Here is a 15310-nt window from a genome sequence, read left to right on the forward strand (position 1 = left end):
TGTCTCAGGCCCGGTTAGCCGGCACCGTGGAGCCGGGCCGCTGAGGACTGGACCTCCATCCATCCAGACTCCACTCACAGTTTGAGTTCTCTGTTTCTGGAAACGTGTAACTTCCATGACTTTACCTCAGAGAACTGAACATCACGATTGAAATAGCAGCTTGTTTTGAGTCATTTTCATTTTTTGTCTTTTTATTGGATTAAACTTAAACATCATCGTCTTAGCCTCACTGAGACTTCAAGTCAGTCTGTAAGTAAAAGCTGATGAGGAAATTTTTTTTCTAGTAAAAATTGTTACATTTTAAAAGAAAAAAATCTTTATTTCATGTTTAATATGATCAAATAAATTAAATACAAATACATTTCTATGCCTGTAAAGAGTCAAACGTTCATGAACTGAAAGTCTTGGGACAAAGAAAATGTAAAACTCCAAAACTGTCTCCTAAAAAGCTGCTTTTTCTGTTCCATCTTCATGTTTTTTTGATTTATATGACGGAGAATTAGGGCCAGTTTACAAATTAATCATTTTAAACTATAGCTTAAAATCACATAAATTTACAAGAACAAGGTCGTATATTTATAACTTTTTCATGACTTTTTTGGTCTTAAATTTGAATGTTTTAAAGTCATAAATTTACCAGAAAAAAATCGTAAATTTACGAGAAGAAAGTAATACATTCACAAAAAAAATTCATAAATTTATCAAAAAAAGTTGTAAATTTACAAGAAAAAAGTCACAAATTTACCATAAAAAAGAAATAAATTTATAAGATTAAAAGTCACAAATTTACAAGAAAAAAGTCATAAATTAACTAGAAAAAAGTCTCAAATTTGTCAGACAAAAGTTGCTAATTTACCAGAAAAAAGTAGTAAATTTACAAAAACAATCACAAATTTATCAGAAATAAGTTGTAAATTTACAAGAAAAAAATAGTAAATTTATGAGAAAAAGTCACATATTTACCAGAAAAAAGTCATAAATTCAAAAAAAAAACTCATAAATCTATCTGAAAAAATTAGTGAGATGTATCTTGTAAATTTATGACTTTTAATCACATAAATTTATAAGAAAAGAGTTGTGATTTACAAGAAAAAAGTGGAAAATTTACGATAAAAAAGTCATAAATTTGCAAAAAAAAATCACAAATTTATCAGAATAAAGTTGTAAATTTACAAGAGAAAAGGGAAAACGTTTATGAGATTTAAAGTTCTAAATTTACGAGAAAAAGGTCACAAATTTACCAGAAGAAAAAAGTAAATTTATGAGATTAAAAGTCACAAATTTACAAAAAAAAGTCATAAATTTACCTGGAAAAAATAGTAAATTTACAAAATTTTTCTCGTAAATTTATAACTTTTAATCATATGAATTAATAAGAAAAAAGTTACAAGAAACTTGCAAAAAAAGAAGTCGTAAATTTACTACTTTTAATCTTGTAATTTTAATCTTCTTTTTTTGTCTGGTGGCCTTAATACTCTCATATACAGTAGATTTTCATTTGAACAAACTGATTTTTTAGGTCATCCACCCACTAGGGGGTGCTGTGGATAGAAATAAACCTTCATCTTCATTTCTTTTCTTAAGGTACTTTATTTGTTATCCATTAAAAACGGCCTTTTTAAAACGTCGTCCTCCATCAAATGTTCTTCCTGATGCACCAAAACATTTTTCAGAACAAAGTTTTCCAGTTTAAATCTTTAAATATTCTGTAAATTCTGTTTCCAATTTAATCGTGTGTATATTTTGTACATATGCTGGAGTATTCTTCATAATCTCTGTTGTATCTGAGGTCAGTAAATGATGTACGCAGCGTCGTGGCGTCGTGGTCAGTTCTGTTCTGCATTTGTTTGAGATAAAGTTGTTTCCTTCTTCGACACAGTTTGATTTGTATTTTATGTTTGGAGTAAACATGTAATATCAGATCGTTTCATGAGATTGAGTTTGAAACTTTTAATAGGAAACAAACGGAGAAGTTTAAAAACAAAAAGATCTTTTTTATTTTTACATCAGAAACTAAAACATCAACACGATGAACTGCCTTTTTTCTGTTGAGTAACATTCATGAATTAACTAGACCTGGAACCAGGTGTACCGGTCCATGTGGTGAGGAGACCCCTTTCAGCACATACCTTTTTTGTGGCCCGGTACCGCAGCCCTCAGACCGGTACCGGTTCACGGCCCGGAGGTTGAGGACCGAGTGCAGAATAAAGCAGCACAAAAACGTGTAATGCTACAAATCAGCTGCTAAAAAGGCAACACATGCAAAATGTTTCCTGTGAACATTTTTACATTTCAATCATTTAAAAGACCTTCATCACCATTGACTGTATATGAGATCTGGACTGAGTCAGTGTGACGTCACTCAGAAAAAGATTTATTTACCGCTCAGACCAAATAAAGTCAATACAGTCGCCATCATTTCACAATATGGACGCCACCATGTTGGAGCCAGACACCAGTGAGCAGCGATTGGTCCAAGTCGGTCTGAGTCACCGTTTCTATGGCAACCACTCTCAGTAGTCAGGGGTGAGGTCAATGGAAGGCCACACCCCTTGAAAGCGGGCTGCCTGAAATCGGACAAACGTTTTGAATGTTGGACGTGGGGGCCAGCAGGCTCCACCTACTTTTATTGAGCCATCTGATTGGTCAGTTTGAATACCTTGAAAAACTATAAATGAGTATTATCAAGACGATGTTAAAAATAAGTTATCAGAGCAAAAATGGTTCCTCTGACCACCAGAATGACGGAGTAACAGCTGTTTATTTCTCTATAGAAGTCTGTGGGATTTTGGCTTCTTGGAGCCACTTCCTGTTTGGAACACTCAGTCCAGTTCTCAAATACCATCAATGATCCTTACCAGTCTACTAAGCCATGTAAAATTATTATTTTTTAAAGCAAAAAATTGCTTTTTGAACCTAACAGTCCGACCGTGGCTCACTGAATGACCTTTGTCCTGTTTGGGCTTTCAGTTATTTTATTCTGTGCCTTAAAAAGTGGCTTCTGGCAACAACTTCACTACATGACTAAACTTTTTGTTTGTGTTTCTCCACCTTTACAGTCCCAATCCACGCCCCACCCAACACACCGGGCAATAACAAGCAAAGAGCTGTGATGAAGAACCCACAGAACCCACAAAGTCCCTGCAGTACCAAGAGCTTCATAGCAGCTAATGCTAAAATAATGCAAATTAGCTTAAATTTGTGCAAAAGTAACTTAAGCTAAATGCTATGTTTCAGAGAAAAGTGTTAGACTTTCACTGCCGTTATAAATCAAGGAGGCGGCTAAACATAAACTGTAGCTAAAGCTAAACAACACAAACGTGTTAGCTGAAAATGTTGTAATTAGCCGGTAAAGTTGGTTCTTTTTCATCAGTTTTTTTCACCAAAACCGAACTAAGATGATGCAGTGGACGCAACTTTAGACCGACTAGATGATCAGAAACTAGAGCTGAAAGTTATGCTAAACTAAGAGCTAAATGCTAACAACAGCAGAAAATAAGCTAACACCAAACAATCCAAACAAACTATTTAGGTTAACACGGATGTTTTAACACAGACAGAAAACAAATGAGTGTTGAGCAACACCAGGAAACATGAGGCAAAGCTTCCTGTTTTCAGCTTAAACTTGTTTATTCTCCGCTTTTTTTCATGAAAATACCCGTTTGGGGAAGAGTTTGATCCAGCGGAGGCTCAGCCGATCTTAGAGCAGCTTTTTCTTTCATCTTCTCCATCAAAATAAAACATCAAAGTCGTCCGTCGTTCAGGCCGATTAAACCAAAGTGGCTCTGGAGTATCTAAATCTCCTCTGGCATCTGATCCAAATCTGGTCGTGTCTTTTGTTGTTTCTGGCCTTTTTTTAGTCGTCCAGCTCAAGGTTTTACATCCAGACACAGGAAACGGGTTAAATTAAACCCTTTTTTCTGTCCGTTTGTGCTGAAAGAGACCTGAAAAAAAAGAACCAAAGCAGACGTGAAATCATTTCTGCTAATAAATGAGCTTTTTCTTCGTCTCCTCTTAAACACTGCTGCAGTTTCCTTCCTGCTTTGAATAGATTTCAATTGAAATGAATCATTCTGTCAGTTTGAGTTGATCAAAAAAGCAGAAAACAGGAAGTCAGATAAAGGAAGTACATTGTTTTAAGCGCAGGAAGCTGGGATGAATGCAGCAAAGAAGGCCAGCGTCTCTCGAAAAGACGCAGTTTTCATGATGAAAGACACAAAGGGCGGGGCCCCATCCTGTGGACGTTATCTTCCATTTATGTACTTTTCTTCCAGAGCAGGAAAATCTCGTTAACATGTCACAAACACAACAACAATCAGCCAATAAAAGCTCACGAGGAACGTGACTTCTCTGTTATGAGTCGAAGCTGAGACTCCACAGTCCTCTGCAATTTAAAATAAACAGACTTAAACCTTTACAGATCGTTTCTACCACAAAGAAAACAGAATTCCATCAACAAAATGCCAACGAACCACTTAACTAAGGAATCCAGAACAACATTACACCGAAATATCTGATCCGACAGAGTTCTCACACATCACTTTAAGGAGAGAAGAGTTGGACTTCATGAATCACCTTCAAGTTCCTTAAAGACCCAAACCCGTCAAAACAGTGTTTCTGTGGTTCTTATGAGGACAAATGTGCTCAGATCATAAAGACAATTGGGCTTAAAACTGTATTTTTGAGAATATCTTTATTCAAATCTTTGTGAATCAGGAGCAGACAAATATATACACTGGGTGGAGCTATGAGCTCCTTGCTCCGCCCCATTCTGACAGATAGATCCATGAACTTATTGGCAGTCATTATGTTTAATGGATTCAATGAGATATACGTGTGTGTGCTAAATGTTTTAGTGCAAATATGTTTAAGTATTTAGGAAAAATTATTATATCAAGAAAATATCATCATTTTGTTTTATTTAGTTTCAATCATTTTGTAAATTAATACCTTAAATAGATTTTATATGTCAGTTTTTTCTTATTTATTGTCTTTTTCCTTTTTTTTTTTTTTTTTTTTTTTGCTGAAGGGGCTAGAAAAAACAAAATAAATCAATGTTTTTTTTTATTATTGTACAAAACCTTCTTTTCCCAGACTTTCCTAACAACCTTTGAGGATCCCATGGAAATGAGCTCAGTTTGAACTGAAAATATGAAAACATTTGGATCATTGTTATTTCATCATCATATAACCTATATAATGAGTCATATCATATTTGATACACACTTTGCTGAAAAACCCACTAAAGCTTCTTCCATGTTCTCTGCCCTGCAGTTCATCATGAGTCCACTAGGGGCAGTAGAACAGCTTTTCCTGCTCATTTCAAAATGGGCAGTGGGCAGTTTTCTGCTAATTTTCTAAACTTCATGGTGAGGATGACTCATCTATTGTTATTTTTTTTTAAAAGACTGTTTGCTTTATGGAAAGAATGTAAAACATGTAGATAATTAAGTCTTTATAATACAGTTATAGCATGTTTAAAATGTGTGGATCAAATGTGGGAAATGTCTTTATTTTGCATCTTATATTAGCATTGTTTTTAATGAAAACTTACCATTATTTATACTATCTATGTCTAATTAAAAAAAGATGTATCATTTTTTTATAGATTTAATAAAAACATCTTACTGCAATAAATAAATAAATAAACAAACATTATCTGTTAATTTGTTGATGACATGATATTTTAAAGGTTAAAACTGCGAGGCCTTCAACTAAACATCATTTAGTCCATTTTTTTTCTCATTAACAGATAATCTTCATTTTTACACGTCTGCTCTAACATCTCATGTGCCGTAGAAAGGCTTTTCCTGCTCACTTCAAAATGACTGCCTCCGTGACACTTTTGGCGGGAAAAGGTTATTGGTAGTTTTCTAAACTTTATGGGGAGAATAACTCATCTATTGTTAGAATTTTTTTAAAATGACTATTTGCTTTATTGAAATAATGTAAAATATGCAGATAATTATTCTTTATGTTACATTTACAGCATGTTAAAAATGTGTGGATCAAATGTGAGATGGTGGGTAAAGAAGATGTTTTTTTCTTGAACACTCATCAATATTTTTCTTAAAATAACATTGTTGGGAACAAAAACTTACCTTATATATCATTAAAAATGGGTATTGCTGCTTTTTATGAATTCAATAAAAACAGTTTTATACAAAAAAATTGCAATGATCTATTTATTCTTTGAGGCAATGGAGTTTTTAGGGTTAAAACTGCGAGGCCTTTAACTGAACATCATTTAGTCCATTTTTTCTGCTTTTCTCATTAACTGATAATCACTTTTTTACACTTCTGCTCTAACGTCTCGTGTTCAGATTTTTATTTTGACGGGACGATTAAAGTAGGACAGTAATGGAGGCACCTCCAAGCTGGGCTCCATGAGGAGGGCAGACATGTTTGTGTCGGAGCTCCTCCATGGAAAACCCATTTCCTAAACCCAAACACATTAGCGGAGCTAGCCGTCGGGTTTACGTGCCGTTTGGACATGCACCCCCCACCAGAAACAGAACCTCCCTGCAGGCTTCACCGCTTGTTTGTGAGGAAACAAATGACCTGAACGTGCCGGCATAAAACAATTACAAAAGGAATTCAAACAGAAGATAACGGCGCCGTTAAGGAGGAAGAAACACAAGCTGGATTTATGTTGTGATAGAAAACGATGGAGTTTCTTCAGTTCCACCTTAAACCCGAAGTTCTCATCTGGTGCAGAGATGGAGTCGTTGCTGTTGTTCATGATGAATTTAGGCCTTTAAAAGACTTTTCCAAGCATGCAAATGCTAAACACATCAAATCTGCATAAATTGTGCGTTTTTCAGGGAGATGTGCTCCAGGCGATGGACAGAAAACGGTTTCTGCTGGAATGAGACGAGTGGATAAAAATACCAGAGCAAAGCTGAGCGGAGATGATGTGAATCTGCAGATTCCTCAGAAGGATTTAAAAATATCTCTGTGTAATTTGCTTTGTTTCTATAGTCAGCTAAAGTTTTTCTTCGCATATTTTCATTACTTTTAGTTGTTTATTTATGTTAAATAAAAGAAAAAGAATAAGTTTGACAGTTAAAGTCCTGCTCTGACCATTTTTTGATCTATTTTCAAAGCAGTGGTTTCTAAATTATGATGTTTTTAGACAAAATCTAAAAACTTGTGCCGTTTTCTAGGACATAGTTTCTGCAAAACGACAGGAGTTCATTAGATATTCACCTCTGAGTTATGAGTGGAGTAAGCCTCAGCGGATATCCCATCATCCCTCTGTTCACATGCTCTCCTGCTAGCTTACAGGCTAACATTAGTGATTCTCAGACGATGAAAACAAAGACGATCATGGATCGACATGCTTTGCTAATAATATATTAGGTTACATATTCAACTGAAACAAGTTTCCATAAAGTTTTCTCATTGTTTCATCATCGTTAGCTTGAAGGAGTTTGACTCAGATCCGATCAGCTGACGGTCCGATTCGTGCGGCTGATGTTCCCAACGCCACATCTGGAAGACGTCCTCACCTTTCTGCTTCCTATGAGATCACGGTTTCAGGAAACGCGACTGGAGGGGGGAGATAATCAGAACCAGCAGCACCTGATCCGGACCTTCGTCTTGACGAGTCCAGAGGTCTGATGTCACCTTCAGAACCGCTTTGGTTAGCAGACCTCACTCCGGTATCAAACCTTTTTAAACGTTTGTTTATGTGTTTGTTTGTGGATGAAAGTTGACCCATCCAGGTCAGAACTAAAGCTAGAACTTCTCCAGAGAAACTCCAGAACCTCCTTTTAAATGTGTTAAATCCTGAGGAACAGAAGAACAACACGGAGACGATTTACCAAAGAACACAAACGAATCTAAACCACAAACACAAACTGGATGTTTTCTTTTCATTCAACCTCTATTCAAAAAGCTTTTTGAAACAGAAGCATCGTTATCCTGATCAGAGAAGCAGCAGAAACATGACCAGTTACATCACAAACTCCTGTCACTTCCTGTCAGTGCTGCATGTTTCTGATCTGTTCAGGTGTTAAAATGACAGAATCATGAAATAATCGGATGGAAGACTCAGAGTTCACCTGTGAACCATCCTGTTGATGCTCAACACGTCATGCAGGTAAAAAAAATCTTCATCTAAGAAGTTCTGCCTTGAACTGACAACGTTCAAAAGGCTTTTGTGTGTTGCCACGGCAACCGTTTGGTGTTTTATAAATACCTGTGCATGTTTTTTCCTTCTCCTTTTCAGCTATACGGAAAATGTGCAGAATTTTAGAAATGAGGAATCTGTTTGCTGGAGTTAAGGCGGTATCATGATCACCTCACCTGAGCTGCACACCTGAACTATGCACCTGACCTCCACAGGGGAACCATGCATCTGAGCTGCACACCTGAGACGCACACCTGTGGAATCTATTTCTACAAAACATTTATTGGAGTAATTTGTTTTTATAAAATAAATACCCCTTTGACACATTTTTACATTAAACTTCTGAATAAATAAAAATAGTAAATTGAGCTGTTTGCACTCTTCATTTGATCTGAATTTCCTTCCTGATCTAAAGTATTTTGTAAGTAAAAAGTGAAACTTTACGTCCTCACAGTGTGACAGTCTGTAGAAATGACTATAACCGAGCAGGTGTTTTCAGGCTCATGCACACAAAGGTAATCGCTTTAATGGATTTTCCTAAAAAGATTACATCAGTGAGTGAATGAGACCAAAGGAGACCATAAATGAATGAATAACCAGCTTCTGCAGTGCACGTGACCTGCACGAGAGCAGGAGGACCGAGATGCAAACAAAACACTTTTTAAGTTTAAGCAAAACCGTTTTAGGACTCAGAGAAATAAATTAATATGTTTGGTTGTTTATCTGAAAGAAATTATTTAAGTTAATCGTTTTATCTGCAGAATATTCATTCTCAGAGTGTGAGCACGTGCAGCTTCAGAGAAGCAGAAGTTATGGAGAACAGCGGCCTCTGGTGGTCAAATCCGGAACTTTGGTTTTAAACGTTAAAAAAAAAAACAATAAAACGCTTGATATATAAAAAAACGATTTATAAAACCCGTCAAGGAAAAAATAGCGTTCAATCAGACTTCATCTTTAATCCCTTTTGAACATTTCCTCCTCATTCACATTTGATTGAGGCCTGGTTTTACCTTGAAAGCCTTCAAAATAAAAGCTGGTATTGATGTTTGGACGTATGTGTGAGGATCACAGGAGGATCTGTTTAAATGGGATCTTCTATTTTGTTTAAATTGACCAAAAACGGATGAATCGTTTATTGAGTCCAATTTTCATAATAAAAGTTTTTTCTGATGTGATTCAGAGCAGAAATGACTTCCATTTTAACTTTACTTGTAAAACTATATTGTTTCTTTTTTTATATATTTCATAAATAGTCAATTAAACTTAATACATTGAAAATGTAATTGAATTCTAACATGAAAAAATGTCTTTAAACCATTTTTTTTGTCTTAAAAATAATTTTAAATGACAGATCCAATCTTCCATTCCTTTGTGTTAACAAACATCTAACTACTCCATATAAATCTCTGACTGATAACAAACTTTATGACTCTTTGAGTTTGTTTTTTTGGATCTTTGGTTTGTCTTCTGACCACATCGGTCTCTTTATGGAATCTCAGGGCAGAAATTATCTTTATGTTTCAACTCTGAGGTCAGCTTCTTATCAGCAGAAATCATGAAAAAACTGTTTTGTAACTTTTTTATCGCAAAAGCAAAAGAGGTCATTGTGTATTTTTACTGGAGATAAATGTATCTTTTTGGTTTGAGGCTCATTTTAGTGTCGCACACAAATATTGTTCTGTTTCTTTTTTGTGGAGATTTCTTCACATAAAAGTTCTAAAGTGATTTAGTTGGTTTTGTTGAAAAATCCTCTCAGTAAATGTTGAAAAATTAGGTAAATTATGGGAATGAAACTGTGAAAAATCAGTTAATAATCAACAGATCCAAAATTTGCTGTATTTTTTTTCTGTTTCAAGCTAAAAGCAGAGGTTTTAGAATTCAGAATAATCTGAAATTTATCTAAAATAATCTTAAATTATGGCGAGAACGAGCCGATTAAAAGCGTGTGTAATTAAAGCATTTGTTCTCTCAATAATCAGAATTCATCCTGAGATGAAATGATAGTTTTAAAGCGTCTTTTCTCATATTTGAAAAAGGTAAATCAACTTTAATGGAATTATCTTTTTTTTCTGATGTCTGTTTTTTAATTTGTTCTTTTAAACATTTTTAAAACACAGTAATAAATCTATTTTAGACTCAAAGCAAAGCTGAGAGATAAAGTTTAATGTCAGCTCAGAAGTGGTTATTTGTCCTTTCATTCCTGAGAGAACTCGTTCTGTTCCGTCTGCAGGAATGTTGCAGAGATAAAGGAAGCTGTGTGGAACAAAGGTCGGTTCAATGACCTCTCAGCCTGAGGAGATGAACAAACACAGATCGGGAGGTCACGAAGACCAAAGAACAGGAAAATAAAAGCAGAACTAACCCAGTTTAAACTCCATCTGAAATAAAAGTCAAGTTCTCATAAATAAATTAGATTCAACAGTCGAATAAAATCCTGTCAGATTAGATTAAACGTCTCTAGTTTCAACAGAATATTATAAAATGTGTTATAAATTATATATTTTTTATCTGTTATTGTTTTAGTGTAGAAGACATCATGTAATGACATGAAAATGAGGCAGAAGTCTCTGCATCTCAACCTCCTCCTTCCTCACAGTAGAAACGTTTCTTCTTCACTGCGATTCTGAGGCGTTTGGTTCATTCTGGCGTTCCTTGAAGCTCTGAGCGTTTAGAAAAGCAGGACTGAAGGTGGATTACTGCGGATGAAGACCTTCCTCACCAGAACCAGACAGAAGATCGTTCCTCTGTCTGTACTCACAACAATTGTTTTTCCTAAAACATGTTGCAAACGTTTTCTGATCCATAAGGACACATATTTGTGCTTTACTGGCTACATTTGAACCAGAAATTCATTCTATTCATTGATACACAAAAGGTTTTGCTTATAGATTCAGCATACCTTCATTACAGCAGAGATGTACCTTTAACACTCAAACATTTCCACATATACATAAAATAAATAAATAAACCCCTACAAAGTTTTCGTTGTCTTAAAATTGATAAGTCAGTTTTATTAAAAACTGTTTAATCTCAACTCCTGCTATCATAAACTCCTTCTGGACTTCTAAAGTTTTTTTTTCTCATTCTCGTAAATAAGAATCATCTCAGTGTATTTTACTTTATTTATTATGTCATAAATATAATAACAATCTTAGTATTTATTTTGCTATTATTATTATTGAGTAATTTAGCTTCATAGAAGTGTATTACAATCAGAAAAAAGCGATTTTTAAGGTAATTTCTTTCGAAAGTAATTTCCTTTTTACTAACATGAAAACACTGACCAAAATGTCATCTTAAAAAAACGTACCTTTCAAAAAATTATTAAAAAACACTTGACTTTTTTTCTATTGAAAATACACATCCATACTTCCATAGATCTACTCAACATAATAATAATTAATAATAATAATAATACATTTTAAAATGAATTACGGATAAAATTATCTAAATTGCGCAATTCCTCCTCAAAAACAAGCAAAAAAGTATATTATTTATATTCAAAAATATATTCCTAACAAACCAGCAAAAATGTATATATCGAAAAACATCGATTTTTTAAAAAATTTGACTGGAATATGCTTACTTTCCTAAATTTTCTTACAATTATTGGTATGTTTTAAAAGGAATTGTGGGTAAAATTATTGATACCACTTTAAAAAAATATGTATATTAAAAAAGTATCACTAAAAAACCAATACAATATCTTTAAATTATTGTGATTTGATGTATTTATTTATTGAGTGCAGTGCGTTTATTTTCATTGTTTTTCCTTACAAAATAATACATTTAAATTGAATTCTGGGGAAATTCTCCTCATCCCGCCTCTCCCTCGTTGAAGAACAACAGTTCCAGTTTCCACCAGCGGGGGCGGTAATGCACCGATAGAGTTAGAGGGAGACATAGAGGAAGAAACAGCTTTGAGTTTCCCCGTAAGTTCAAATCATTTACAAACCAGAACACTTTTTAAAAACTTATATTAGTTAAACTTCAATCTTCTGGAACATTTCGACCCTCTTAAAACGGACGTGTTCGTTTTGGACCGTCGTCTTCGCTGAAATCTTCAGTTTTTTCCTCCTCAGCAGCTGGAACTTCAAAGATCAGCTGAGCTGCAGTTTCACCTGAACCTTCTGACCAGCGGTGAGTCCAGAACTGTTCGGCTCACTGATGACATGATGGTAGAACGTCTGTCCCGACGCCGGAACTGCGGTTTGATTCCACAGCTGGATGTCACAGAAAACAGTTTGAAACGTGAGGATTTTATGGAGATTTAATCTGGAGAAACCTGAGCAGTAAATAGTTCATCTGCCAGAAAATGAATTCAAATGTTTAATTTTCTATTAAAAAAAAAAAATCTAATCTTTGAAGAAAAAATGATTTATTTAAAGAGATAAATATAAGCTGGCACGTGTGTGCAGATAAAGTAATCACCTGCACGTGACCTAAACAGAGGAGGCAGAGCGAAAATCTCAGAAACATCTATGGGAACAAAGAAAGGACAAACTTCTGATCAGAATGAAATGGTCGATTAATAGTGTTTTTTGTATTATTATGGTTAAATGTCCTGTTAATGTTTCTAATATTTGTCCAAATATCTTTTAGATCAATGTATCAATAGAAAATAATTCATATTTAATTAAATTATTTTATGAATTAATTAAATTCACCAAATCTATCGATCAAACTTTATAATAAGTGAAATAATTTTTAGAACCTAAGAACACATTTTTTTCTGGGACTTTGAAGTTAATTTGACAAATTAAAAAAAAAATCTTATTGTTTATATATTTTGCAATTACCAGTAACAATAAACATTTTTTAAAAACAGATAAAATGTGACCCTTTGGGTTCATCAGGGTTGAGTGTAAAAATGAGTCATTTTCTCAGTGACACTCTCACCTTTGTTCAGTACTTTGACATTGTTTTTATAACCAAACTAAAACGGTTTGAATTGGTTTTAAAAATAAATGAATAATAAATATTCTGGCTGAGCTTCCAGAGCACATCATGAACATCCATGACTGGAATATTCTGAGAACGTTTGCTCTCACAGAGAGACCACGTCTTCAGCAGCCCGTGACCTGGATCCTCAGGCCTTCTGGATTCACGCCGTTCTTCTCGTTGTGTTCTTGCAGTCCGCCATGTCTCAGGCCGTGCCGCCAGTCCTCTCGGTTCAGCCGTCCCGGGCTCTGGTGGATGAGAAGTTCAGTGTTCAGGTGGAGAACCTTCCTCCAGGATGTCCGGTCACCGTCCGCTCCCTCTACCAGAGCGAGGACAAGGACTTCTGGGAGGCCTATGGGCACTACGTCAGCGACCACAGGGGGACGGTTTCTGGTCAGTCCTCCTTTAAACCTTCTTGGAGTTTGATCCGGATCAAAATCTGTGCTTCCAGATTATCCTGATCCATATGGGGGGGGGTAACCCATAACGACCAGGATTTAGTGTTCGAGGTCGAGGCCTCATCAGACGGCAAACATGGCTAAAACAGACGTTGTGATGGATCCACTAACGAATTAAAGTCCCACTCCAGTCATCCTTTGATCTGTTTTTAAAGTGTTTCCATTGATTTTTGATTAGAATTTAGATGTTTTTAGCCACAATCGACAAACCTGTGCGGTTTTCAAGGACATAGCTTCTGCAGGAGTTCATCAGAAATTCACCTCTGACTTGTGGGTGGGACCAACTGTGGAGCAATCCCGCCCCCTTTCCCCTTCCTTTTGCTGAGAGCTAGTAGCATGGAGCTTGTGGCCCCGGCCAGCGTATTTCTACATCACAAATATGATCTTTTTCTTATTGCATTTTTTCATCTGCTCCTGATTCATTTGAATAAAGAAATACTCATAAATGTGTTTTTTATCTTAATGTTCTTCATGAGTGTCCTTAGCAACATCAAAAACACAGCAAAACCAGCAGTTGGCTTCTGGATGTTTATAAGGCCATAAAAAATGATTCTGAAAATAATTGTCTGCTTCTGTGATGTCACAGCGTCCTCCCAATAAGACCCGCCCACTTGTTAACTTACCTGTAATCATAAAGAACTTTTGAGTTTTTACTGTGTTTAGTTTTCTTTTTCAGAATAATGATGAACCCGTTTAACTTTTGACTAAATCACAGATCTGATCTGTTATTTTGATCATTGAAGATAAATGTTTGTTTTTCTGACTTTTCCAATGGAAAATATTCAGTTGTCTGAAAGTTTGGTGAACATTCACACTATAGTGATCCAACTGCTCCTTTCTGTATGATTTTTGGCACGTTAAAAACTCAATCACACTTTCAGAGAACGTTCAGCTCATGCAGGACATTACTGCTTGAACTTTCATTATTCATAAACTTTATAGTATTTGAAATATTGAGCAAAATATGCCCCAAAGGAAATGAATGAGAAAGTCTTCAAATTTCAAAATTTTAAGTAGGATAGCAACAAACTTTTAAATATATTCATGTTTTCATCTTTATAGTATGTTTTTAATTGGAGTTTAGCTATTTTAGCAACATGCTAACATTTTTTGACTAATTTGTTATCTACTGAGGTTTTTAAGGGCTAATTTAGAGTTTAGCTGCTATTTTAGCATCATGCTAACAGTTTTGACTAATTTAGTTTACTGAGGAGTTTTATGCTATTTTGAAGTTTAACTAGTATTTAAGCAATGTGCTAACCTTTTTGCTAATTTTGCATCTACTGAGGTTTTTTTTTAATCCCAATTTGGAGTTTAGCTAATATATAATAGCAACATGCTACCGTTTTTGGCTAATTTGTTATCTACTGAAGTTTTTTAGGCTAATTTAGAGTTTAGCTGCTATTTTAGCAACATGCTAACGTTTTTGACTAATTTAGATTACTGAGGAGTTTTTAGGCTATTTTTTTTAGTTTAGCCAGTATTTAGGCAACAAGCTAACTTTTTGGCTAATTTGTTATCTACTGAGGTTTTTTTTTTAACCTAATTTGGAGTTTAGCTAATATTTTAGCAACATGCTAACGTTTTTTGCTAATTTGTTATCTCCTGAGGTTTTTATTGGCTAATTTAGAGTTTAGCAGCTATTTTAGCAACAGGCTAACGTTTTTGACTGATTTAGTTTACTGAGTAATTTTAGGCTATTTTGGCGTTTAGACGGCATTTAGGCCATGAACTAGCTTTTTTTGGCTAAAGTCCAAACTGCTGATGGTACAGCAAA

At 34.9% G+C, this 15310-nt stretch overlaps 1 protein-coding gene and 2 long non-coding RNA genes across 4 annotated transcripts in view; 2 read left to right on the top strand and 1 right to left on the bottom strand.

The window, feature by feature from the left end:
- Nucleotides 1-3623: 3623 nt before the first annotated feature.
- On the bottom strand, nucleotides 3624-8146 carry LOC112158214. Its single transcript, XR_002921270.2, has 3 exons — nucleotides 8067-8146; nucleotides 7512-7791; nucleotides 3624-3944 (listed from the first exon to the last, which is right to left on the bottom strand). It is a non-coding gene; the product is annotated as an uncharacterized LOC112158214 (long non-coding RNA).
- On the top strand, nucleotides 7784-8502 carry LOC112158209. Its single transcript, XR_002921269.2, has 2 exons — nucleotides 7784-8104; nucleotides 8234-8502. It is a non-coding gene; the product is annotated as an uncharacterized LOC112158209 (long non-coding RNA).
- Nucleotides 8503-11945: 3443 nt separating this feature from the next.
- LOC112158782 (acyl-coenzyme A thioesterase 1) overlaps nucleotides 11946-15310 on the top strand; it is a 7051-nt gene continuing 3686 nt past the window's right edge. Inside the window, exons 1-3 of one of the 2 annotated variants that reach the window (XM_024292338.2) lie at nucleotides 11946-12066; nucleotides 12217-12274; nucleotides 13270-13468. In XM_024292338.2, the coding sequence (XP_024148106.1) occupies nucleotides 13276-13468 (193 nt within the window). In that variant the 5' untranslated portion in view covers nucleotides 11946-12066; nucleotides 12217-12274; nucleotides 13270-13275. Of the gene's footprint in view, nucleotides 12067-12216; nucleotides 12275-12365; nucleotides 12386-13269; nucleotides 13469-15310 lie in introns of those variants that run through there. The other variant, XM_024292348.2, reaches the window with a different exon arrangement.

This window comes from Oryzias melastigma, linkage group LG23 (genome assembly GCF_002922805.2).
Source record: "Oryzias melastigma strain HK-1 linkage group LG23, ASM292280v2, whole genome shotgun sequence".
In the NCBI taxonomy this organism is placed as follows: domain Eukaryota; kingdom Metazoa; phylum Chordata; class Actinopteri; order Beloniformes; family Adrianichthyidae; genus Oryzias; species Oryzias melastigma.